Source organism: Haemaphysalis longicornis, unplaced genomic scaffold (genome assembly GCF_048455015.1).
Source record: "Haemaphysalis longicornis isolate Haplotype H1 unplaced genomic scaffold, Haemaphysalis longicornis Haplotype H1 scaffold_9, whole genome shotgun sequence".
NCBI lineage: Eukaryota > Metazoa > Arthropoda > Arachnida > Ixodida > Ixodidae > Haemaphysalis > Haemaphysalis longicornis.
Window position 1 is genome coordinate 57,864,914 of NW_027526460.1, and position 27,553 is coordinate 57,892,466.

The 27,553-nt window shown below is 45.6% G+C and overlaps 1 protein-coding gene across 1 annotated transcript; it reads right to left on the bottom strand.

The window, feature by feature from the left end:
• Nucleotides 1-1,639: 1,639 nt before the first annotated feature.
• On the bottom strand, nt 1,640-23,021 carry LOC144152611 (uncharacterized). Its single transcript, XM_077683942.1, has 5 exons — nt 22,882-23,021; nt 21,847-21,998; nt 8,505-8,572; nt 2,419-2,502; nt 1,640-1,880 (listed from the first exon to the last, which is right to left on the bottom strand). The coding sequence occupies exons 1-5, from the start codon at nt 22,987-22,989 to the stop codon at nt 1,741-1,743; spliced, it is 552 nt and encodes a 183-aa protein (XP_077540068.1). The 5' UTR covers nt 22,990-23,021; the 3' UTR covers nt 1,640-1,740.
• Nucleotides 23,022-27,553: the final 4,532 nt, after the last annotated feature.

Consider the following 27,553-nt stretch of genomic DNA (forward strand, 5'->3'; position numbering starts at 1 on the left):
CCTCAGTACGCGAAGAACCCGCGGGCGACACCTAGCCTGACTGAAAGTCCCTGCACGCCTGCTGTAAGTAGGTGACAACGTTGGAAATGCACGGAAGGGAAAGGGCTACGGCAATCATGAACTCTTCCGCTTCTTCTACGTCTCTGATTTGAAGCGATGCGCTTGGCAGCATCTTGCTACTAGTTGTCACCGCCGCCACTGCTCTGGTCGTCCCCTTGTTTCTTGAGGCGTCCGGGTGGACGCCACCATCTTCGCACGAGCCGTGGCCTCACGCGTGCCACCGGGGTGAGCCGGGATCATGTTCTTTGGGAGACGCTTGGTCTTGATTGCGTCTAACCATTTTCCCGCAAGCTGCTCTTGATTGGTCTGATCTGCCACGCTCCAGTCGATACTTCCAAGGACACGGCCACCCGCCTTAGTGTGACTCAGCCTCTGTTTTTGGCTGGATAGGTGGCCCTCAACCAGCTCGTCCCCTGTGTTGTGCAGAACCATCTGGAGGACCTGGTCCGTCGACGCACTAATGGGAACTCCGATTACTTGTTTAACTGCCTTGCGTATTATTGCGTCCACCTAGCTCTATTCTCCTTTGTTCATCTGGAGATAAGGTGGGGCGTACGTCATTCTTTACACCACAACGGTTCGGACCAGCCTCAGAGTGTCGTTCTCCTTCATTCCTCTCCACCTGGTTGCCACCCGCCGAAGCATGTGTAGGATCTGTTCTGAGGAGTGCTTAAGCTGGCGCACGGGCGTAGTGGCCTATTGGTCTGCCTGGATGGTGAGCCCCAGAATCTTAACGCTGGATCCCAGAACAATGTCTTTGCCCTCTAGGGACACCACGTCTTCTTTGTGTGTCTTCGCCACTCGAGGGCGGAGAACTACGAGTTCAGACTTTTGGGGCGAACACCCCAGTCCACACTCCTTCGCGTATTTATTGATCACATCTGCGCCTGCTTGCAGCGTGTCTTGAGCCAATCCTGAGGAGCCCGCCTTCGTCGTCCAGAGCAAAATTTCGTCTACGTAGAGCGCGTGCCACAAACCTTCGAGTACCCTGGGCGCCTTCGGCAGGCCCAAGAGTGACCTATAAAAGAGAAGAGGCAACAGGACGGATCCCTGTGCGCTGTGCGGTCCTTTTACTTCCCTACACTAGGGGTGGAGATACCTCTTTCCCCACTTTGATTTGAGCGCTGCGGCCGGTCAAGAAATCCCGCATGTATTTGTACGCCCGCTCTCCACATCCTGTGGCCTGAAGGTTCGCTAGGATGCTAGCGTGGGAGACATTGTAAAACAATCCTTTGAGGTTCAGCGCTAAGATGGCGCTACGCGATTGCTTTGTGGCCTGTTTCATGACCTCTTCCTTCAGTTGCAGCAGTACGTCCTGCGTGCTTCAGTGCCTCCAAAATGCGAAGATAGAGTCCGGCATCTGATCAGTACTGTCCAAATGCTTTTGCAGCCCATTCAACACCATTATTTCCAAAAACCTTGCCCACGGAAGACCTGAGAGAAATAGACCATAAGTTATCTATGTGTCTATGTGTGGTGACTTCCCAGCCTTTGGAATGAACCTGACATCCGCGTATTTGTTAGCGACATCCTTTTTTGTTAGCGACATATGATGCCAAAGCTATCAAAAAGGGCCCTTCTTTAATGCAGCAGTTTATTGGAATTAACATTTCTTTGCTTCATAAAACGGCGTGTCAGTAGGGAAGCATTGTGTTGAAGCAGGATTACACGCATATGGGCTCAGTAAAGAGCAAGCTCTTCATCGTCGCAAAGATCCTTGCTGTACGTTGGAACGCCTACCCCACAGGATTTGGCGAACTGATCCATACATTCCTGTGGAAGCGAATCCCGTTTGTGTGGCACAGACCATAAGATGCACTCTGAAAAGAAAGTCAACTGTGTTCTGACTTGGACTTCGAATCGTAAGTGAGGGTTTAGGGGCTTGAAAACTCTATAGTTTACAGTGCACATGTGCGCGTGGCAGTTACTACTTCAAATTGATCAAGCCCCTGTTATTACCATACGCTTGAAAGATTTTTATCACGAAGGTATGCGTTTTCTAATATCATAGATGTTTCAAGCTTTGCATGGTAGGGAAAAAGTGAAGGAAAATTTGGATTTAAAGTAAGTAATCTTTTAACGAAGAACACACTAGGCTGCAATACCAATAGTACTTTGCTTCTGCTGTTAAGATAACGCGAAACGGTCCTCCAAACCACCGTAATCCAAGTTGCACGCCTTCTGGGTGGGAGGGAATTACCCAGTGATACAACAGGGCACGAAAAACGGTCCTTGACAGAATTGCTGGCGTTTTGTGACAGTGTCTTGAAGATTTATTTTAACCTTTTTAATGGCGCGCGAAGAAACAGTCTTCACTATTGAAAAGTATAACATGTCACATAATAAACGAATACTTACGACCTCCATGGTAGTCCATGTACATTACTGCGCAGGTTTTATAGTCCGTGTAGTAAAATTGTCCGTCCTTTTTAGGAGAGGCTTCTAAAAAGACAATGTGTGTTACAGTGTTAGCACGTTGAAGTAGATGTATTCCGGAGAATATTTTGGGGCGCATTTATAGCCGACGCCACGTTGGCTATAAATGAATATATGATGTAATGACACATCTTTATAACACAGGAGACATGGCGGCCGATGAACCAACGCCTTTTACACCTTTTTTTTGGCAGCTTCGTCTTCCTCTTCCAACATTATCGCACCGCGCCGTCTCTCGGTGGCTAATCTCCCGTTCACGCCAACTCCTCTGCACCATCCTTCCTTCCTTCCTTCCTTCCTTCCTTCCTTCCTTCCTTCCTTCCTTCCTTCCTTCCTTCCTTCCTTCCGTCTATAACAAATTTTTTTGTTACGAGTTCCATTACGCGGGACCCCCCCCTTGTGCTATTGTCACCCAGAGAAACGAACACATAAAGTATCCCATGACCTTACACAAAACAATCCATTTATTGCATGCAACAAAGCTACTTTCCGCCTTAACTACCCACAATGCAAAAAAAGCGGTGATTTTTGTTTTCGCTTTCGTTGTGGTGGCACTAACTAGCACCGCATTCTCTACACGAGACATGGTTTGCACCAGTTCATGTTCGCGCCTTTCAATATCGAAACAATATTGGCGGAGCACATAGACTAGCAAAAGCGTTTCATGAAGCATCAGATGGCTTTACTTTGTGGTATCCTTAGTCTTTTCGGTGCTTTCAGCAGCACCAGCTGCCATGACATCAGCGACGCTGTCTGGGCCCGGGGGTTCGGGAGGGGGGGGGGGGGGGGGGCGGCTCACAGTGATGGCAAGTCGTCGTTGAAACTCAGGAAGTCCTCAAAGAACACTTCTTTCGGTACAGCATCCGGTTACGTTGGCGAGCTCTTTGCGCAGTTCGCCGATGGTGCCGTCTTGGTCCACACTCGCTGACTGGATGGGCTCCATCGTGAATCCCGTGCGTCGGTAACAGTCGCGGAAGGTGTCGGGCGTCACGTCGCTCCATGCGAGGCAAAACATCAGAATCATGGCCAATCAGCATCTCAATCGCCGCTCCGAGACCGTGTATTTTGGTGGCAATTGTAGCGCGCCGACTGCGATATATCCGATGTGAACGTTGTTATAAGGAATATTCTTCGCAATCTTTTTCGTAATTAATTTGCTTTTGTTCGATATATAGCATAATTCGCTTATTCCGGGTTCGTTATAATCTGGTTTGACTATATGGAGTGGAAGCAAAAAAACTCCCAAAGAGCGCGAGAATATAAGGTAAGTAAAGATAAATACAAACGAGAAAAACATTAAAATAATGAACTTTACTAATGTCATGACTGGAGGGCCAGTCTTCATTGGTTTACGTACAATCTGCTTTTACAGTAATCCAATGAAGTCTGGCTCTCCTGTTGAAACGTCAGTAAACTTTATTGGTTGTTTCTCTTGTGTGTCTCGGTCTTTTCTTATCTTACGCACACACACACACACACACACACACACACGCACACACGCACACAGACACACACACACGCACATACACACACACACACACACACACACACGCACACGCACACGCACACGCACACGCACACGCACGCACGCACGCACGCACGCACACTCCATCAACAGTGCTTCGGCGCAAGACCTGCGCGCGGACTCCAGACACTTCGTTTGGACTCGGAAATGACCAGACCTCTTTGCTACCTCTCGCAAGCCCTGCCAATAAACCTCATTATATTTGGTGAGGGTCCTAGTCTTCACGTGATCCCCGGGCTGAAACTACGAAGCAAGCGGATGCTCACGCCCTTGCATCGAGAAATCAACCACGAAATGGCGTCTCAATAGCAGGCACTCATCGTGTGCTCCGGGTCTCTTCGTTAACGCGACTCCGCCCTTTTCAATGGCTACGACTACGCTGATGCCGAGGATTGGCTGCTCCCCTACGAAAGTGTGAGCCCCCACAATCGATGGGAATAGGAACTGAAGCTGAATTACGTTTATTTTTACCTGACCGAGGTCGCCAACACGTGGTTTCGTAACCCTCAATCGCGCATGAAAACTTTGTCTGAATTCAGGACTGAGTTTATTAAGGCGTTCGGTTGCCCTGCTGTGCGCAAGCTTCCCACTGAACAGACGCTTCGCGTGCGAGCACAGCGAGACGGCGTGGCTTGGATCAGTTACATGGAGGACGTCAGGGACCTCTACAAGCGATTGTATCCTGCGATGCCTGAGTCCGACAAAATCAGGGACGTCGTCAAGGGCATCGAGGATTATGCATTTCAGATGCTCCTGGGCAGGAACCCGCAGACTGTTGACGAAGTCCTGTCGACGAAAGCGTGTGTTTCGTCGCCTCTTTTCCTTGTCGCTGTTTAGTGTTCGCTAGTATGATGATTTCCTTAGACGAAGTCCTCGATTGGTGCCTCAGCTATGACGAGCTGTGGAAATACCGTGCTCTTACTACGTCAGAAATGGGCGTGTACTCTGATTCATCGGGCCGATCGTTAAATATGGTGCCCAGGGTGCACGAAGGTTCACGGCCATAAAAAAGAAAAAAAAATGGAGAGAAGCCGCTCGATGACTGCGTGGCAGTGTTGTATGCATAGGTCACAAATAGTAGGACAGCGCCCAGTCTTTACGGTCCGCTGCGACATACATACTGTTGCGACCGGGCGGGGGCACCCGAGCCGATCTCCGTGGCCTCCGACATAGGAGAGGTAGCGTGTATGATGCGAGCGGCCAGCCGCTGTTGCAGCCGTGAAGAAGCCCAGAAGCCGAAGGCCAACGTAACTGTTTACTTCATAACGAGAGGTGAGCCGAAGCCAAAGAACAATACCCCGACGGGCGAGGTTACAATACAGGACTCGAGCAGAGCAACAGCATGGATTCGCTGCTCAAACAGGAATGGTGTACAACGCTTGCGGGGGTCTATTTATACCCAAAAGCGGTAACGGTCAAAACGCAACAAGCGGCAACACGCCACAAACGCCACAGACACACACAACGCTCTTTCCAGAGTTCGTAAGCCGTTCGTAGCCTCGGCGCACGTTGAACCCGGGAGAGGGGATATAGGAGAACTTCGCTGAGTTCGCGGGGCCTCTGTGTCCTTGAAGAGCGTGGAGACGAGCCTCGCCGCCAGCCCCCGAAGTTTTGAAATGCGCCGAGAGCGAAGCGTCTGACGCGGCTTGGCGCAACTTGTCACTGACATGGTGGCGCCTAACGCCAGAAAGTGGCACGAGGTGGCTTCGCCGCACAGCCGTGGAGTGCTGCGGGAAAGTATGGCGGCGCTGGCCGATTCGTAACAATACCAAGCATGAACATAGCAAGAATGAACGCTATGTGCGTACGTCGCTATGTACGTCGTCGCTATGTATGAGCATCGCTATGTGCGTACATATCTACGTACATAGCAAGCGTAGCGAGAAGTTGAAACGTTTGATTAGGCCATTGGTCTGAGGGCGATACACCGTGGTGGTGTGATGGACCATGCGACAGGCTTTAAGAAATTCTTCATAACTTCGGAAAGAAAAACTCCTCCTTGGTAACTGAAGTGTTCAACGGGTTTCCTATGCCGCAAAATGAAGTGCAGAAGAAGGGAGGAGGCTACTTTGCTTGCGGTACGAGCAGACAGGGCGGCAGCCTCCACGCACCGGGTCATGTAGCCTACAGCTACAACGACCCATCGGAAAACTACAGGCCCATATGCATACTACCATTTTTCAGTAAAATAATTGTCAAACTAATTGCAACTCGTCGAAAAAAAATATTTAAATAAATTCATGGCAGTTTGGTTTCCGTCCCGGTTATTCCACTGATCTAGCCCTCGTTTCGCTTACCGACAAGTTGAAACATTTATTGACGAAGGCTGCTACGTTGGTTCAGTTTTTATAGATCTGTCTAATGCATTCGATACTATCAATCACTCTATCCTTTTAACTAAACTCTAATTGCTTGGAATTAGTAGACCACCTTTATTGCTCCTTAAAAATTACGAGATAGAATTCAGGTTGTTTCCGTTGCTGACGTCTATTCGCTGGCTAGAACAACTAACATTGGCGTACTGCAGGGTTCCATATTGGGCCCATAATTTTTGTTATACACTATAGATATACCGAATAGCCTTTCCTACAAAATGTTTATTATATGCAGACGATACTACTTTCTGCAACTATGACAGTGATGTTTCGTCACTAACGTCTAAACTAAATATCAATCTTCGTACGTGTCAAATTGGTGTAATCTTAATAAGTTTGAAATTAATGCGTCTAAAACAAAGTTCGTTGTCTTCTACTCCCACCAAGGGGCCTTAGCATCCACACCATCTGTTGCCATTGACAACCAACGAATTTTTGCTCGTGAATAGCGCTCAGTTTTATTCGTCCTACTTCCCTCCAACTTGAAGTATCGTGATTATATTTCTAACATAAAGAGAAAGATGTCTTATGGAATGCGTATCCTTATTAAAGCAAGATCTTTCTTCCTTCATTCAACGCTTATATCACTATACTTTTCATTTCTCATTTATTCATTCACATATTACACACTGCACCTCATTCTGGGGCAATACCTAGGACATTCACCTTACCCCGCTACAAATAATACAAAATCACGCTATTCGAATAATGTCATCGAGTTCGTACAGCGCGAATGCTCATTAATTGCTTTATGCAAATACTACTTTGTCTGTTTCCAAACTGGCGAGTTATAACCAAGGTATTTTTTTTTTTTGGTTTAAGGTGCTTCGCAATGAGTTTCCGAGTTTCTCTTTTTTTCGCCGCCAGTCTTGTCAATACTAACACCACTTGGTTCGCTGTTACGAACAACGTCATTTTACCGAAAGTAAAAACATACTACACAAACAGACAGGGCACTTCTCGGAAATATCCCTATAGAATTCTATGCCACCCGCCATTAAGGGCCGTATTCTCCGTCCCTCCTCCACTCCACTTGATCCTTCCGCTCGGCTGAGGGGAGGATTCAGCAATGCTTATGCACAGGGAAATCGATTTTAATGATCTCCTTCACTGGAGGCTTGAGTGGAAAAAGGACTCAGAATGGCAAAGTAAGTCTTCGAACACATTGCATAAGTTCAAAAAAGAATTAAAGTGCTACCTCATGTCCCTGCCGCAGACCCAAGCAAAATTGTTTCTGATGCTTTGTTGTTCAGCGTTTTTATAAGCTGATTCTGTATAGTTACTGCTACCATGTACTTTCACCTATTGACTCTGCTTTACATCATTGGTGTATACATCCCCCTTTTCCACCTTTTGCTGCTATTATTCAGTGATTTTTAAGTTATTCTGTACAGGAGGTCCCGGTACAGTCTCCGACCTTGGGACCTCCTTCTGTATACGTAACCCCCATGTATAGTTTTGAGGGATTAATAACTGGATTGATTGATTGATTGATTAATTCAAAACGCGGTTTCCAGTGCAAAAAGGTTTGGCGGCCATAAACAAGGAAGAAGGGGAGTAACCCCTCGTGCGCTGAACAGCTGATTTGTAAGCAAATGTAACGCAGGGTAGAATGATGGCATAGTATCTGTGGTCGGGGCTGATGTACGTAATGAGCATATGGGACAAATTGCGGTGGAAACATTCGGTGGTATCTCTGTCGTATATAGTCATAAACAAGGAGTACACTGAAACTTGGGCATATATTTCGTCGAAATATATGCAATGTCAGCTTCATTACAAATAGTTGAGAAAACCTTTTACAGCCTCTTGCTTTGTGAAGTAGTACTTTAACTTCCAAGATTTCTTAGGTTGAGGCAGTTGTTTGAGAGAAACGACAAAGAAAAGGTTTTCCACGGACTAATAAAGGTGCCGAAAACAGTACCATTGGTATCTACATACATTCCTTCCAGGACGACAGAAGTTGCTATGGTCAAAATTTTTCTGTGGTAATAATTGCCAAGGGTATGTCAACCTAACAACGGATTAGTATAGCACATGTGCTTAGAGTAATTTATGGTATCGATAAGGAAGCCTGTCAAAAGTTAATGTGGGATAAAACAGTTTACCTGAAGACTCCATGAAGAAAAATTTATCTGGCGTTGGTCCCTCCTCTGCGTAGAACGCAACGGTTTGCCTGCAGAAAATGAAGAAGGTAATTAAGTATATGAGGCTTCTACTTATATATTTGAAGGCAAGACAATTATGTTACGTTCGACTTAGAAATACGAGCTGCAGGTATGAGAGCTTTCAGAAACAGAGAGAACAAGTAGAAGCACAGAAGGGCAGCATGTTGCCTAAGACGCACAGAGAATGAGGGCTTGTAATTAGCGTAGCAAGAGAGGACATTTGGACGAGTAGTTTGCTTGGCAGAAAATATGCGAAATCACGGTATTAAATCTTACAGAAGTGTTACCTTGCAAATGAACCAAACATTCCTATTTTAGATGGAATAGAAAATGCCGAAGTACGGCGGTTTATTATACGTGGAACAAGCAGGCTCGCGTCAGAGGTCACAAACTCATCTCGCTTGGCCAGCCACCAATAAGTCTTACTGCCGAGGGAGAAAGCTGTACTAGAGGTGAATAATGATGGTCATGGCCGCAGTCGGAAACCCCGCTGATTCCTGCCATCCATCGTTGCCCTTTTTTAAAGCAAAGCTTTACTACTTTCGTCCAGCGATTTCGCTGAGAATGCGCAAGGTGACCTTTTGACCGTAGACACGCACCCCGGCGGCACACCACTCGAAGCGCATCGCGTGATTCGCCGGGCCCGCTGTCGGCGCTGCGCACAATGCCACGTGTTCAGTCGTTCTGCGCAGAACGAGGAGCCGTCGCCGCCGCCGCTGCGGCGGAGGCAGCCGACCACCCCTGCAAATCTCCCATGCACGCGGTGCCGGGCCGTCTCGGGCAACGTGACTCGTCTCGTGCCCTTCGACGGTGCGTTCACCATGAATGAACGCCGCGTTTGCCCGGCCTCCTTCTGTGAGCATTGCACGGATCGGAACGGCTTTTTTTTAAAGTGCGAATGCACTTTATAAGCGACCCCAAACCATCCACCGCCGGCGGCGGCGGCGGCGGCGTCGGCGTCCGCAGTGCTCCTCTATATTTAAAAAAAAGAAACAGCATCCGGCGCCAGGTTTCGATCCGAGGACTTTGCGGCCGCAGCGCGACGCTCTACGACCAAGCCACGGACGCGACGCTGATATTAGTGTTAGTACGCGCCTTATATCTTTAACGCATTCAAACTACGTCGTCAGCGGCGTGCGTTGGCGACTCAGCGGCGTTATAGCGGCTTGATAACTGCGTGGTGTACACGTGATACTACAAACCCGATGGAAGAGATGGAAGAGAAGGCGGCGAGGCGGTGGGCTGCGGGGGCCGAGCGCAAGCGCCGCAAGCGGGCCGACAACCGTGCATTCGCACTTTCACATTCTCCCCCTCGGGGAAATGCGGGGGAATTTTTTTATTTGTGAATACCCTCAGTGTGAGTACATTGAAGAGGGGAGTGGGGTACGAAATACAACAATAACAAAACGTAGCAGCGTAAGTACAAAATATGTAACAATAGACATTGTACAGTGGCTCAAATTGCACGTACATGCGATAACAACAGCTAAAGGTGTTTATACAACGCACACCGCTTTGTTAAAAATAAGGTTACACAACGGTATTATGAAGAACAGCATTAAACAACTCGGAATGAACGATTGCAGAAATGTCACGGGGAAGGTGGTTCCAGTCTTTTGACGTTGACGGGATAAATGATTTAGAAAAAGTTGTTGTATGGCATGAAATTTGGCCTACTTTGTGGGAGTTGTCAAGACGTGAAGATACATATGACGGCGGGGTTATAAGAAGGTCGTGAAGGGTATCATGATAAAAGGTTTTATGGAAAAGGCAGAGCCGAGCGGTTTTACGACGCGTGGTGAGCAATGGCAGTCCCAAGTTCAATTTCATTGTAGACACACTGGATGCTCGCTGATAATTTGAAAGAATGAAACGCGCAGAGTTGTTTTGTATCATTTCTAGTTGATGAACAAGCATTTCTATGTGAGGATCCCATATCGATGAGGCGTACTCGAGTTGGCTGCGGACAATGGATTTGTAAAAAAGTAGCTTGATATATTTATTTATTTATTTAAAAATACCTTACAGGCCCCTGTTCAGGGCATTGAGTAAGGGGGGTAACAAAGGAAAAAGTTACAGATCAATCATCACAAAATCACGAGTTAAAAAAACATCAGAACAACTTATGACAACAACTTATGTGATATATGAAGGAGGAGACTGAAAGTTTCGTTTAAGATAACCGAGCATGCGATTTGCTTTGTTGGTGATGAAATCAATATGTTTTTTCCAGGAAAGATCGGTTGTTATATGAAGGCCGATATATTTGTACGATGAGACTGATTCAAGAGCAATGTGATCCAGGTGATACGAGGGTGGGATTGTCGAAAGACGTGAAACGCGCATGAATTTACATTTTTTAACGTTTAGCTTCATCTGCCACGTGCTACACCAGTTGGAAATGGCATTGGTGTCACTTTGAAGAGCATGAATGTCGTCGTTAGTTGCTGTTTCTCGAAAAAAAACACAATAATCGGCAAATAAATGAATCGAAGAGGAAACGCTGTTAGGTAGGTCGTTTATATAAATAAGAAAAAGTAAAGGGCCGAGGGCTGTTTCTTGAGGAACGCCTGATATTACGGGGGCAAGCGATGAGCTAACGTCGTTAGCTGTGACAAATTGTTGGCGATTAGTAAGGAAACTTTCAAGCCACTTTAAGACGTTAGTTCCAATTCCAATATTGCGGAGTTTTAGTAGAAGTAACCGGTGAGAGACCTTATCAAAAGCTTTTGCAAAATCTAAAAAAATGCAGTCTGCGAAAGAACGACGGTCAAGAATAGCATGAAGTTTGTGGGTGAATAGGAGCAGTTGCGTCTCACAAGAGAATGTTTTGCGGAATCCATGCTGGGATGGGTGAAAAAATGAATTGGACTTGAGGAAGTTAAAGATGTGCGAATATATTATATGCTCAAGAATTTTGCACGGCACGCTAGTGAGGGAAATGGGTCTGTAGTTTAAGGGTGAATGTTTATCTCCAGATTTGAACGCTGGTACCACCTTCGCGATTTTGAAATGATCTGGTAATTCGCCGGTGTCCAATGATTGCTGAAAGATTTTAGCTAACAGAATGGAACAGCATACATTGGTGTTTTTTTAGAAATTTAGGCTTATACCATCAACGCCAAACGCTCCCGATGTTTCATAGAATTAATAATCTTAGAAATACCACCGGGGTCAATTATTATTGGATACATAGGCACATGCGTATTGCGGGGAAACTCTGGCAGTTGCGAAAATGATGGCTCTGTAAACGAATCAGAAAACACACTGTTTAATACGGTTGAGCATTCTTTGTCACCAATTGGTTCACCTTTAGGGCTTGTAAGAACTATTCTATTGTTTTCGGGGGGGGGGGGGGGGGGTTAAGAACATTCCAAAATTTTTTGGTGTTATTAAGCAACATGCTTGGTAAGGTGTTTTTAAAGAAATCCTTTTTTGCGGTTTGAACAGCTGAAACATACGCTTCTGCAGCTGCGCGATACAAAGTCCACCGGTGGTGGCTTTGGGATTTTTTGGCCAGGCGGTACAAGCGTTTTTTTCTGTTTGAAAGCCGTCGAATATGGGCGTTGTACCAGGGCGCTTTAGGGTTGTACGAGATTACGCGTACAGGAACGAAACGGTGGGTTAGCTCAAGGATTTTGTTTTTGACTAAACACCAGTTATATTCTACAGAGTGGTTCCCAAAACCTGTCAAATACGTCGTCAGGAAAGTGTGTAGCTCGTCATTGATTTTGGCGAAATCCGCGTTCCGGTAATCACTTAAAATTTTGGTTGTTCTAGTAAGCTTTTTTACTGGCATTGAAATAGAAAAATTCAGTAATGAATGATCACTCAACTTAGGCATGAACGTTTCGGAGAGCACAAGTCTGGGCAAGTTGTAAGAACTAGATCTAATAAGTTTGAGCTTGTGGGGGTTGTCATTGCCATCATTTAATTACACTTAAAGGCCCTGTCTGGGGCATTACATAAGGGGTGGGGGGCAGAAACGTGAGCTTCCGATGGTCATGATAAAACAAGGGGAAAACACAGGGGCAATATCAAAGCCCCGTAAACACGACAACAGCAAGAACAATAAGACTACATAAACATGACAACAGCAATAACAGGAGGATTGCACAAATGGGGGGAAGCGAAAAACACGAAAGCGTATACATGTTCGGAGAAACAAAAGGAAAAACAAGACAGGAGGAAAAACAAATGGAACACCAAAGAGAAAGATCGGGCAACATGTAAAGCAGGGAAGCCGTTTGGGGGGAGAAACAAGAAGGGACTCATCCCAGCAGCCGTTTGACTGCATGGGGTAACAATGGCTTAAGAAAAATAAAACGAGGTAACAATGGGGTAACAATGGCTTAAGAAAAATAAACAAGGGAGAAAATACAACAGATTTAATATCATTCATGAAAAGGTGAGCCAGAAGTATGGAGGGCACACAAGCAAAGGTGGCGCACAACAGGCTTGTAGTGATCCCTTCAGTAGTTTGAGCACATGTAGTCACAAGAGGAAATAAGGAGGACACGACACATGGGGCGCCAATAGGAGGAGGATGTGTCAGCAAGAATCAGGTTAGTGCATGAGGTAACAGCGATAAAAAAAGAGCAAGGAAAACACCATACATGGAAACTATACACTAACATCTGGGTGTGGTCGTACTACATGCTGTTCGGACATGGGGTCTAGTTGTATACGTGTACTGTTAATGACATCTTGAATTTGTTAGGGTCGCGTTCAGTTGCTATAGATTCAGGCAGGTTATTCCACTCCTCTATGGCGATAGGAAGAAAAGATTTGTTGAACGCATTTGTGGAGCCATACAGGCGCTGCTTGCTCATTGAGTTATGTAGGCGGCGTGAGGTTGCGCAGTGGGGGTAGCAATAATGAAGTGTGCATGTCGGGAAATGTATAATATAGTTTATGAAAATAACAGAGCCTTGCTATTTTCCCCCTAGAAACAAATGTGGGGAGACCGAGGGACGACTTTATAGCTGAGATGCTCGAAGGAAAGCCGTACGTAGAAGAAATAAAACGGGCTGCACGATTTTGAATAGACTCAAGATAATTTATCAAATAAGTTTGATGGGGGTTCCAAATTGCTGAAGCATAATCAAGCTTTGCGCGTACAAAGGTAGTGTATGCCAATTGGCGGACTCGAGCAGGTGAGCATGATAGCGATCTCCGGATGTACCCGAAGATCTTAGAGGCATCGGCTGCAAGTTTTTGGATGTGGTCAGACCAGGTTAGTTTGCTGTTTAAAAAGACACCGAGGTACCGGTAGGTCTCCACCCGTGATAAGTCAGTTGAGGTAACCGAGTATGTAAAGTGATCGGGAGAGTGTTTGCGGGTGATGTGCATGGATTTACACTTCGAAACGTTTAGTTGCATCATCCATAGCGAGCGCCAGTTTTCTAAGTGGATGAGGTCGTTTTGGAGAAGGAGCTGATCATTTTTACTAGAAAGTTTCCTGTACAGAACACAGTCGTCTGCGAAAAGCCGGATGGAGGAGGAGATGCCTGACGGTAAATCATTAATGTAGATTAAAAATAAAAGGGGGCCGAGGACTGAGCCTTGCGGTACCCCAGACGTTACCGTGGTTGTGCGCGACTGACGTCCGGCGACGGTGGTGAACTGGGAGCGATCTGTTAAAAAGCATCTAATCCACGATAATATCAGGGGTGCAGGCAAAGTCAAGAGAGTTTACTAATGAGTCTTTGGTGAGGGACACGGTCGAAAGCTTTGGAAAAGTCGATAAAGATAACATCTGTTTGAAAAGAAGAATCTAGATTGAGGTTGAGGAAAAGCTGGATTGAGGAAAAGCTGGGTTTCACATGAAAAACCCCGGCGGAACCCGTGCTGTTGTGAAAGAAGAAATTGTTATTGTCCAGGTGAGCAGCGGTATGGGAATAAATTATGTGCTCTAGTAGCTTGCATGGGATGCAGGTTAGCGCGAGTAGGTTGGTCTACAGGTTAAATGTGGAGCATAAATTTATAAATTCCTCACAAATTGAAGAGAATGGGTTTGAATGTGGCGTCGGTTCGGTCCACGTAATCCCAGGGAGGTTAAAACCACCCAATAGAAAGAGGGGGACTGAAGGATAACGAATTATTACAGAATTTATTGTGTCGTGAAGCTCTGCGGCAAAAGAGGAGGAGGCATTTGGCGGTCGATAGCATACGGCCAAGATAAAGCGGCGATGGGATAGTTTTACGGATACCAAGACTATTTCTAGATTTGTCGGAATATTGAAGGCAAAGTACTCAAACTGTTTACTTATCGCCACAAGGACGCCCCCACCTTGCCTCGCTTCTCTATCGCAGGAATACAGCTAAATCATAGGTTAACCAAGAAAACCCAAGACTCAACCAGACTAAGCCAAGCTTTTGCTTTGCATATTTAAGGTTAGCTGAGCTCAGCCGGAGCCATGTTTTCGAACCTTTGGCAAGAGTAACAAAAGTTTTTGGCATGTTCTAGCTACAATTGAAAACAACAAAGATTGCAGAGTCATTAGGGTTATTGGGACACCTTTCCTGCTTCCCTAAATTTTATTTTTCACTGCAGCGTGTAAGCATGCCCTTTCACCAATGTATGGTATAACATCGCAGGACAATAAATACTCTGGTCGATACACATTATTTAGAATGATTTCTAGAACTGCATCCCTGACAGCACTGAAATTATTTGGTGGGAGCAGACGGCTCCAGGAAAGCTTTGTAGTCCCATGGTAGTGTGATCAAGAAGGGCTTTTCTTGGGAGCCTTAGGTTGTCGAAGGGACACGAGTAGTGCAAGCGTGCTCGTTGAGAGGGGAAATCACGTTCTTGATACCCTGATATAGCACGTCAGTCAACTTTATGTGGGTTTTAGTGTCCGCTGCGAAGAAGAGCGGGCTGCGAAGATTTTCAGTTCACGGTCGCCGGGGTTGGAGACAATTAATCGAAAGCCGTTACATTGAATACGACTTCATAGAGTCCGTTTCCCTGAACAACAATTCATCGACTGCCGTTTGGTAGAATAACGTGTCATCGAGGACATTCTACGGAATTAGGTCGTGCACAATGCAGCTGGTCATTTGGCATGCATAGACAGAAATAAACGAGATTTGTTTTTTCCATGCTTCTATCGTTAGGAGGACTGCTTTGTATGTTTATATTTTGTATTCGAGCATGCATTTGTCTGGAAATGTTTCAAAGTGCGCCCCGAAGATCACACTGCAATACTTTATCGAAGCGACGCTCAGTTTTTCGCGTTCTTCCGACAACTCCATCTCTTGGCCCTCCTTGCCCCATCCACCCCCCTCTCTCTAATAAATAGAATTCGACGGGTGCGGAAACTGACCGGAGCTTCTTCCCGAATTTCAAAACAAAATTGTTGGCTCCGAGATGTTCGAAGTACTGAAGGAGGAGTTCCCAGCAGCTGCCTCAGAGCGGTGTGCTCGTTCGAGAAGAATTACGCCGTGAAAAGTCGCTTACTTGCAGACTGCTGATGCACTCGCACCTTGATTTTGTCCTACATTGTGGGCCATTCAGTCTTTAACCGCGCAGGGGCGGCCACGAGAAAATTCATTGGTAAAACTCCGGCACAGAAGGCTTTCAAAAATTGTCGAAATCGCACGTCCCGGGTTTTGGCGCGGTTCGTCAGCCACCTGCAACACGAGCGAAAAGCTACAGAAAGCCGTCTGGAAGCACTTCGGCGAAGCCTTCAGCCGTCAAACAGAGAACAGCATCACTGGCCAAAAAGAGGCCATCAAATGTGTCTCCATCAATCGGTAAAGCAAGCTAGTAAAATACGTTTTGAGGGCAATACCCAAATAAATAAGTTACTTCGTTCTTGTACAGTTTTATGCCATTGTATGTACAATGTAGATAGATATACAAGAATACATGTATTTTTTTTCTTGGGAGACAAACTTCCTTAACTGTTCCGCCAGTCGGCTGATAAATTTGCAGTGCGTACCAAAAATGTGTGCCCTATGGCAATTTGTGCTGCCAAGCGATTTGTAGAGACCCGGTTTCTGAAAAACCGGAAAATGGGTAATAGAAGGCAAACTTTGTTTTCTTGGGAATCACCGGGTATCGCCACGGAAACGGAAAGTGACCCAGACTTCTGTTTAAAAAAGCGCAATTTTTGTATGCGACTCCAAAATTACGAAGTATTTCGTGCCTAATTCATCCCTTAGAGATTAAAAGGACTTGAAATTCTCCGGCAAGACTACTAATCCCTCCCGCATTTTCCGAACAGTATTCGATGAAACAGGTGACTTCACTTCGACGAAACGTCGTTCGATGAATCCTATGCGATGAAATGGACGTGCCGTCGATGAATCGGCGTTTGATGAAGCAGGTTTCGACGAATATTCGCGTACACCTGTCACCGTTCCTTTTTTGTGGTGTTTTTGTGTTTTTTTAGGCCCTGCTCAGAACATAAATGTTTCCGCACGTACGTTGGTCATTACGTTTAATGAGTTCTGTAGTCGTAATGATCGGCATCAATAGCACCGTCGTTTTAATCGTCTGGTTACTGTCACGAGGAAGAACACACGGATATCCACCTCCTGCAGGCACAACAAATGACCGATTTGCTTAATACTTGAACACATGCTGGATAATGTATTAGGTGATCATTGTTATTGCATTTAGTCAGTGAACATGTCGCAGATGCCGGGGGTGCAATACGTTAAGAGAATGCTTTCATGACCTATCGTTTACAAGGAAGCTGTTCGTGGTGTATTCTTCATAATTCTTCGTTTTGTCGTCACAGCCAACAAAGCAAAATGACGGCTCTTATTACTAACAGACCGAGATGCCACAGAAAAAGTAGATTTGCCCCGGTATTGTGAAACTTCCTGGAATATTGGTATTATAGCGCACTCGACATATCAATGAAAAGGCACGACGTGTCTTTTGTGTAAACAAACCCACTGGTCGCAGCCAACTACAGGAAAGGTGGCCATAGGAGAAGTGGGCAAAGAGGCGTCCCGATTTGCGTGATGAAGTGATCGCACTGACCTACTCATATTTTAAATGATTAGTCGCGGGCTCATTTTTCTGCGCAAGCTTGTGGAGAAGGAGAGTCGGATTCCAAACCGGTGAGCGGTAGCATTGACGTCGTCATATTTTGTGAAATGCCTTCTCTTTTCATTGCAAAATCAGAACTTTACTAATCTCGTCGAGTGGTTTCGTCATCACAGGGAATTTGAATTCATCTGAGCGCAGCTGTGCCGTATCCGTGGCAACGCTTCACGTGAATCCCCGATCCGAGATCCGACGACGACTCGTTCTTGAGCCGCTGCCTCCGCCGACCCTGGCTTGGCGCATGGGCTCTCCGTAGCTTGTTCGCGCCTGATCCCCTGACTTTCTGAGTGCATGTGAGGTTGCCCATGGATGAGAACGAGCCCGTGCCGTCTTCCCTCAGCGTTGCGCGGGAGCTGTAGGTTTTGAGCCGTCGTCGGCAAGCGGCGTCTAGCTACCTAGCCGACATTGCCCGGTGGTTCGTTCGACTCGGTAACGCCGGAAGAGGGACCATGACTGTAGATAAAGGCAGGCTTTGGATAAATAGCATAATAATTAGAGCTAAATCAAAGGGTAACCAGGTGAAACCGAAACGTAACCAGGCTATGCGATGCTTTCGCTTTGCATATTCAGGATTAACTGAGCTAGGCCGTATCCATTTTTTCGCTAGTGAACGTTGGAATTAGCTTGGATGTTCTAACTCTCTTTTCCTGTCCCTTTGCTTTGTGTGTTTAAGTTCATGCACAAAAGATCTTGTGCATTTAAATATATTGAAACGACATAATTGCACTTATTCTATCCAACCTAGTGCTCTCGTGCGTTTAATAAGATAAAAAGCTAAACCAATATTCTGCAAAGGTGGCGAGTTTCTTTAGGGCACCAAGAAATCCTAAGGTTTATGCAATGGATTTGTCGTTTAAAATGCTCCTGCATCATAACAGAATTCTTAGCATTTCTGCATTTTTAAAACTTGAATTGCAAATGCATGATTGCCGAAAACACTAAGAAGCGATGAAGTGTACAGACGTCCAGTCGCCCGACGTTGCGAGTTACGGTTTAAAAACTAGAATTTGAGGACTTGCCCTATTTGACAAGTTCACCTGGTAGTGACGAGCTTACTGTTGGACTCGTTTTTCTGTGCTGTGAAAACCGTGGCGGGTAACGCGAATACAATCGAGATGTCAAATTGCATAACAGAACGACGTTCACAACCTATAGAAGAGAGATCGTCGTGTATTTAAAGTGAAGCTTTTTACGTCTACCCCCCGAGGGTTCTGTCGCGACCGTTTATCAACAGAAACTCCCGCGAACAATTAAAAGCAGCTACTGGCAGCGCCAGGAATCGAACGTGGAACGAATGGAGAAACGAAGCGAGAGCCCGTTTTCTTACCGAGTGAGCCGCGAGCCCACGCGGAAACAGGAGACACACGGTGCACTTTCCGAGCGGAGATGCGATATACCTTGTGGGTTTTCGCTGAATGCCACGTGATAGCGTCACGCTACCTCTCGTGCCGCTGTGCGCTCCGCCCACAGCACTTGTAGTGGCCGTGTGTGCAAGTTCCGAATGCTGTAGGAGTTATAAAAAATAAAGGAAGCTCACACCAACGCATGACATCGAACTTCTCCGTCTCTGCCGCCGATCTCGTCACCTCCGTCGGCGGCAACAAAGACGAGGGAGAAGTCATATCCCCTAACACCGGGTTTGAGCTTTTTTTTAATTTAGAAAAAAGTTCCCACTCATGTTCTTCACCAATACAACTCCACTAACCACAGTTCATTAAACATGCATTGATTTACCCTAGCAAAGAATACATTTTTGAAGGAGTAAAGGGTGTTTTTAAGTGCATTTCACAGGTTTCTGGTTTCACTCTTTGTACAGCCACGTGCGTGAAGGCAAGTAACGTCACATGGGTAATCCTTGTGACTGTCGTGTACAGCTTCACATTCTAACCACCTCCACAGGGTGTGTTGGCCCTCATTTTGTAAAGAGACTGGGATGATACGGAAGGCTTCTGCTGCTGCTGTTGGTGGTGCTTTGTGGCCGGATGCGCCGCTTGGTGTTTTCTTACACCAAATAACACTGGCCGGCGTACTATCCCGTGCCCGCAGGGTCCTCAGAAAGACTCGCAGTGGTGATGGTGGGAGGGCGCGTCTGTGGAACGCTGGCCTCACTTTACCTAGCCAGAGGCGGGGTGCGTTTCGAGGTCGCCTTTCCGAGGCCCGGTTCATGCGTGTATCTCATTTCTCTGCCCATGCAGCCGGTAGCGTCTTCACGGGGAGTTTGAGACGTTGAACGTTTCCTGTTACTTCTAGCATTTATATTCGCCTTACCTCTGCTCACTGTTTTTAAATATCAGCAACTACTCCATGTACAATACCTGTCGCAGAAATGTTGCACGCAAGTTCATCTTAACTCAGGTATTCCACGACGAAAACTTCCCGTTATGCCATTCCCACCCATGCGTGAGACGCGCCAATTTTTAGCTGCTGTGGAAGCAATGACGCGTGTCTGCGGGAACACCTTCCAAGGAGCGCCTGCACGAGCGAACATTTTATGACTGTACCGGCTACGAGTTAGTTGTTCCAGTCACGTTGCTTGTGCCTTTGAGTCGTGCGAATTATGTTACACGACCCTCGTTTGAAGAGTATGATAGATTAAATTATTTTGCGGCATCTCCGCTCTCCCCCTAAAAAAACTGCTTGATTCATCCCGCGACGCGTCTTGCATTGGTGCTCTAGGATGAAGTTTTTAATCGTCCCAGCTGTCTCCTACCAATTTTTCTGATTTTTCTGGTAATGCTTGAATGGGACCATACGGGCAGTAAGGGCGCAAAACGTTAGATTCCCTTTTCTCTGGTTTTGGAAGCACGAGCTATCGCCATTTCGAGCGAAAAGCGTCGGAGTACAGCCTTTCCTGTGAATTTTTAACCACAAAAGGTGTTTTATTTTTGCTGGTGCTTCCTCGAAGTGCTTCCGTTCTCGATCAGTCAATAACTCACAGGCTGCTAACCAGCGGGTGAATAAAAATGGTTCTTTCTATGGGAGTTGTGATTCCCTTTTAGGGGCGAAGCTGCTTAGGGCGTGGGTCTGTCCATCCTCGACGTATGTATGTAGCCACCTCTAGTTTAGTTCTTGGAATGTTTACTAGATGGCGTGGCTACCTCTAGTTTAGTTCTTGGATTGTTTACTAGATGGCGGTACTTGTATATGATGAAAAGATGCGCTTGGATTGTTTACTAGATGGCGTGGCTACCTCTAGTTTAGTTCTTGGATTGTTTACTAGATGGCGGGGAGCGTTGTAATAAAATCCGTTCGCTGTTGGCGCGCGCTCGGAGTCGCCCGATGGATAAGGCTGCAGATGTGCGAGCCCGCGAGGCAGAAGCGCTCCGTGAAGCTGCGCGACGCCGCCGCCAAGATCCTGCCGTACGAGAGCGGGAGGCCTAAGCGTGTCGTCTGGCTGCGCGACGACGCCGCCAAGATCCCAGCGTTCGAGAACGAGAGGCCCAAGCGTCACGGCTACGGCGCGAGGACCCAGCCGTACGCGAAGCGGCACGGCTGCGGCGCCAAGAGGATCTCCAAAACGTCAGAGAACGGGAAGCGGCGAGAAAGCGCGCGCATCGGCAGGCAGACCCCGATGCAGTGAGAGCTCGTGAGGCGTCTGCAAAACGCATCAGGCGAGCTCAGCCCCAAGGTGCCGACGCGCGGTTTAAGCGAGACTTTCTAGACGTTACGTTCGGACACAGATGTAGTGGGCGAACTTTCACTGAAGAGTCACGGTTTTACCGATGATTTCCCCTCAGGAGCTTCGCCCACTCATCAACATTCACCCCGTGGATATGCTGTGAATTTTTTTGAAGGGAATTGGGAATTTATAGGGAATTTATAGGGATGTGTTTAATGCAGCGCTGGGCGGCGGCCACGGCCCTTTCGGAATTTCAAGGGTGCGTCTCCTCAGTTTCTGTGCACGGGAATAAGGTGCAGAAAGCACGGAATTTTTCATTTTAGTTGTTAGAATTACGTTTCATGTCCCCAGCACAAAAACAGGAATGACGTTTTGAAGGAGTGGAGTAACTGGTACTACCATTTGCACACTGGATAGTTGTAATTTTGCGACCAAATAGATCGTCAGATACAGTTGAACATAATTTGACCACAATACATTGTACCCCATTGTTGTTTAGCGCAGCTGTAAGGTTACTCGGTCGCATACATTTCGTGGAGAATCCATGCGAGGAGTGTAGGGAAAGCCCGCGCGATTTTGACCTGAGGGGCACTTACTTGGGCTCTCCATGATGACCCTTGAAAAGCCAGACGTACTCTGCTGTCTTGGTCTTCCTGTCCAAAAACATCCTTTTTACCGCGAGGCATTCGAAGATGGTGTCATTATTGCTGTCCAAAATAGCGATGCCTTGTGGAAACTGTTCAAATATCTGCAAAGTTATAAGCGTGAAGCAGCCTTCGTGGCCAGCAGAACGCAAGAAAACTTTGCACAGAACTTTACATCACCCCTACCAGTTCAGTACGACGTTTGTCCGAATGGGCAAGGTGTCACTTTTATACTCCTTGTGTAAATTCAGACAATTCAAGATGATAAAGCCATAACTGAAAATTGTGCTTTGGAAACAAAACATCTTTATAGTGGCGGGACAAATATCTTGTTTTTGGTTAGCCTAAATTGTGGGAAAAGCACACAGGAACCTTCTCATCGGTCAGATGAAAGGGAAATAAACATTGACATTGTTTGCTACGAATATTACCCGCACCAGGTAATATGTTGCGTAGGTCATGTACGCATATTTCTCGCAAAAAAAAAGAACTCGCCAAGATGCGTTCAGTGTTCAATGCGTTTATTAGAGGAATGCTTTCTGCATAAGTTTATAGTTTAGGATACAACCGAACCGAAGAAAAATGTCCCTATGCCAGGTTACCATCCTAGCGAGAGTAATGGGATCACCTGAAAACTGCATTTGTTCAGTAATACAACTTACAGTTGAACGCGTACCGTAACGTCCTTGCTCTCAATTTATGAAAGAAAAAGCAGACATGACTTGTGTGACTTACGAAAAACGAAAAAGTTCCAGGAGGATGTTAGAAGGGCCCGCAATAACTTCAGCAATCACTACAGTACTTTTAAGAAGTAAGAAGTGACAATCCAAACCGGCCCTAAATCCTTGAGATTATGCATACAAGCTACCACTTTGTAGCTGTGACAGTTCAACCGTACTTGAATGTACTGAAGCACACGCAGTTTCCATTCAGCCGTATAACAGAAATATGAGCCTCCTATAGCTAATCCTAGATATTTTAAATTACCTTGAAACTGTCCGGGGCTTCATGACTCTCCTCGGTGTGCTCCGCCGAGGCTACGAGAGCCTGGCCCACGACAGCGGTAAGTATGGCCAAAAAATAGCAGTGTTGCATTGTAGCAGACTCTGTGCGGAGCTATCCAACCTGCCAAGTACTGGCGCTTATATTTCGTCTCTTTGTACACGCCGCCGATCGCGTATTTCAGAGCACCATGACGTCACTGAAGGCAATTAGCAAAACTAATTTTAAATAATTCCCAATTCTATCTCGCTACAATTACTGGCGCAGGACATCCAGTCGCGTTCTTTTGTATCACTGTAAAGCAGAGGCTTACATTACGAACGAGCAGTACGTTAGAAGAGCGACTGATTGACAGCGGAAACCCGTGTGGGGTTCATGACACCTACTAAAAAAACGGTCGCATTCGGCGTGCAAACCTTTGTCCCGTGTTTTAAGTTGAGTGGTTAAAACCAATTGCTTCGCGACAGAGATGAACACATGCCAGACGAGGAATGCCAGACGAGCACGGGATTTCCAGAAAAACACAGCCAGGTTATTCTAGCTAGCTAAACTTGATACTAGCTAATTGGTGGTGTCCTTTGATTTACAAACGCGTTTTAGAGATTTACACGGTACTAAAGGCAAAATGTTTGCATCACAATGACAAAAGTAGCAGATGTCTGTGTAGCGAAGCACGTTTCTGCGAACTGCGTATATTTAGGGCCACCAATTACGATTATTCGAGCCTCTTAGTAACACTAACCCAAATTCAAAGAAAAGTTGGCAAAGAAATATATTATGACGCTAATCATAACAGGTCGTGTGCCAACCAATGGACACGCGCCCATGTAGGTGCCGAGTCACCTTGCATAGGATGAACGCGGTGCCTTTCGCGCTTCCAACGCAACCCTTGTTCTACAAATTTCATCGGCGTGATATACGCGGCCATGGACTCGGAACCATCTACATGAAGAGCAGCTCTGAAGCATGGTGGCACGCACAATAACCGCATGCTCGTTCTACAAGTCAACAGTAATAGTTTTTCATTCGCTACATCATAAGTGGGACTTGGGTGTCCCAGAAAAATTTATCTATTTATTATACTTTCCCAAGCGAGTCAGTGAGCCCTACTCCATTATGTTTGATGATTCTCGGAAGCCCAAGATATTTCTGCGGTTATCTGCCTTCAGCTCTACAAGAAACGACGAACCATTCAATGCTGTTTGTGGCAGCGAGACATTCATGGTTCCAGAATCCAGTGAGCAGCCTGGCAAACAGAAACAAAGCGCTCCTCAGTGCGATGAAATGTCTTGTACCTAGAGTGAAAATGTAATCGTCTTTATACCTAGGACCTTTTATCAATATAGATATTTCTCTCACCCTACGTACATACGTTGGTCGTTATCGCTGCTTCGAAAGAAGAGAACAAAAGAAACGTCACAAAAGCAGTTGTGGACTAAGGGAACTTCTTATTTCGCATGTTGTCAACACTTCGTTCACGGTTGTAATGGAAGGTTGTACTAATGTAACCTAATTTAATTCAAATAAATATGAAATGATTCATGGATTCGTAGTAACTTAGCTTGTCTTCATGCGTTTCGTTTTCGTATGATTTGAACAACTGTTGCTTTGGTTCTGTTGGAAATTCTCCCAAAGAGTAAAATTGTTTTAAGTATGGGTACCGCTTTTGTGTCATAAAAATGCACGCACCGTGCATATCAGAAGAGAGCAATTGAGTTACTTATCTCTATGTATCTAGGTGTGTTTCGCTATGCATAATACGTTATTCTGCTCCTACATTCACCCTCAGTATTATGAAATTATTATTTTTCAGCGCCCATTTCAACTCCCAAGTCTCTCACGATGTTTAGCGCTCGTAACCATAGATTAAAATAAGGCGGCGGTGAAGAGGGCAGCAAAACGCTCGTGCTTGAATTTCAGAATTTGCCGGGGCTGATTCCTCTGCATTTTTTCGCCAGTGATGGGGACGAAAACGTTTGAGGATGAAATATGGTATGTAGGTTTGATGCTTAAACCGGGGCACAGGTCGCTGCAGTTCGTGTCGGCACTCGTTTTCTTTTGCTGTCACGGAAAATAATTGATAAGCAAGAGTGGGGCTATCTACTTACTTTTACCTGTGAAATTCGGGTCTTTTAAACATAAGAAGTACGCGTCCTTAGGAGAACGAAATACACAAATCTCGAAATTAGGTGCAAAATGTCGTATCTTTCCAAATAAGCAAGTACTAATTGCTAAAATCTTGTAGCCTGAATTTACTGTAGGGCACGAAAAAAATATTTATGCTGTAGTTTTGCTAGTCTGCTTGCCGCTGAAGTACTTTTATACATGCCGGGGTTTTCGGTAGAAACTGACGGCTATGGCGCAAAAACAAAACAAGAGACCATAAAAAAAGAGTACATGGAAAATGTATTCAGAAACTAATTATTTACAGCAACTCCGTGTGCTTTTCAATAAAGTAGCTATTGTGCAAACATTTTTATTGCAATCAAGATGCATACAATCCTTTTGTAAATGCGGGTGTAAATGGGGGGCCACAAAGTAACTGTTATCATTGGCATAAACTGGAGGAATGGGAGCATTCGGCACTTTACTGAAAGTGAGACATATGATGCCACTTGTTCCATATGTTGCCCCCAATGCTTCCACATGTTGCCATCAACTGGTCTCTGTTCAAGTGCAAATTCCATGATTTGACCAATAGGTTTATCCGTACTATTACAATTACGGAGCAGGCGTCTTCACCTTGGTTTAACATATCTCTTGAGAGTCTTAACAATAAGAAAAAGCGATTATATCGCTCGGCTAAACTGTCTAACAGCACGAGCTCTTGAAATACGAACCGCGGAACAGCGAAGGAATTTGAAGCGTTTGCTGCAAAGGCTAAGCGTTCATTTTTTTCTGCCACATTTCCTAATATGCTATGCAATGTTCCTAAACAATCTTGGCGAGCTATTAATCCCAACACCACAAGAACATTATCATTGCTTGATAAACGCGGTGATCCTATTGCAGAACATATTACCACTCAAGTGTTAAATTTTGCCTACTCCATATTTACGCCTGAATCTTGCGGCCCGCTTCCTGATTCCCCATTCCTTGATTATCGAGTCATGCCAGACATTACATTCGATTCATACGGCATTGCATAACTAAGTGACGAATTGAAACTAACGCCATCCGCGGGAATGGATGACATCAATTACAAAATACTGAAAAACACTAAGTCAATAACAAGCATTATTCTTTCGTACATACTTCAGCAGTCCATTTTATGCAGAGTGGTGCGGGAGGACTGCTAGCTCACTAAGGTCATTCCTGTACCGAAAAAAGGTATTTCATCTTCACCGAGTAGTTATCGCCCCATATGCATTACAATAATTGAGAACGACTCAGCGGGCAATGGAGCGGAAAATGATAGGTGTAACATTAAGGGACAAGAAGAGAGCGGAGTGGGTCAGGGAGCAAACTGGTGTTAAAGACATATTAGTAGAAATTAAGAAGAAGAAATGGACGTGGGCAGGGCATGTAATGCGAGGGCAAGATAACCGCTGGTCATTAAGGGTAACAGAGTGGATCCCTAGAGAAGGCAAGCGTTTCAGGGGGCGGCAGAAAGTTAGATGGGCAGATGAGATCAAGAAGTTTGCGAGGATAAATTGGTCACACTTGGCACAGGACCGAGGCAATTGGAGAATAATGGGAGAGGCCTTTGCCCTGCAGTGGGCGTAGATAGGCTGGTGATGATGATGATGCATTACAAGTGTATGGTCTAAAGTTATGTAACACAGTCTATTCCCACATCGTACTTTTTTACGTTTAGTACATTTCTTTACCCTAACCAACACGGTTTTCAAAAACGACTTTTATGTGACACTCAACTCACCCTGTTCATTAACGACCTGAGTTCTAGCCTCGATAATAACTTACCTGTAGACGCAATTTTCATTGATTTCGAAAAAGCCTTTGACAAAGTTCCTCATAATAGTTTATATCTGAAGCTTTCACATCTTAACCCTAATGATCTTGTTTTTAATTGGATGTGTGACTTCTTGACTAAGCGTAAGCAGCTTAGTTCGTTTGTGCTAATAACCATCGTTCCTCCCTATCCGCTGTAACCTGCAGCGTATCTAAAGACACTGTTGTTGGTCCTCTACTATTCCGTATCTATATTAACGGCCTTCTCACATCCGTCTATTTGCAGACGATTGTGTCATTTATCGTGCTGTTCAAAATGCAAACGACACTGTAATCCTACATTGTGATCTTTCTTTGACTCAATCATGGTGGGAAAAATAGCTGAAGTCTCTCAACATAAAGAAAACTTGTGTCATTTCCTTTCCCCGCCGACAACGTTATTCATCCGCTAAATACTACGTGTTTGATTCTGAAATTAAAGCAGTTAATTCATGTAAATACCTCGGTATCACTCTAACTTCGGATCTGACCTGGTAATCCTACATAATGAACATCACTAATGACGCCAACCGCATTCTTCGCTATCTACGAAAAACTTACGTCTAGCCCCACCTTCTGTTAAACGTTTAACCTATCTAGCACTAGTTCGCTCGAATCTAGAATATGCATGTGCCATCTGGAATCCCTATCATATCACTCTTATTAAAATAATTGAATCCATCCAAAAACGCGCAGCGAGATTCAT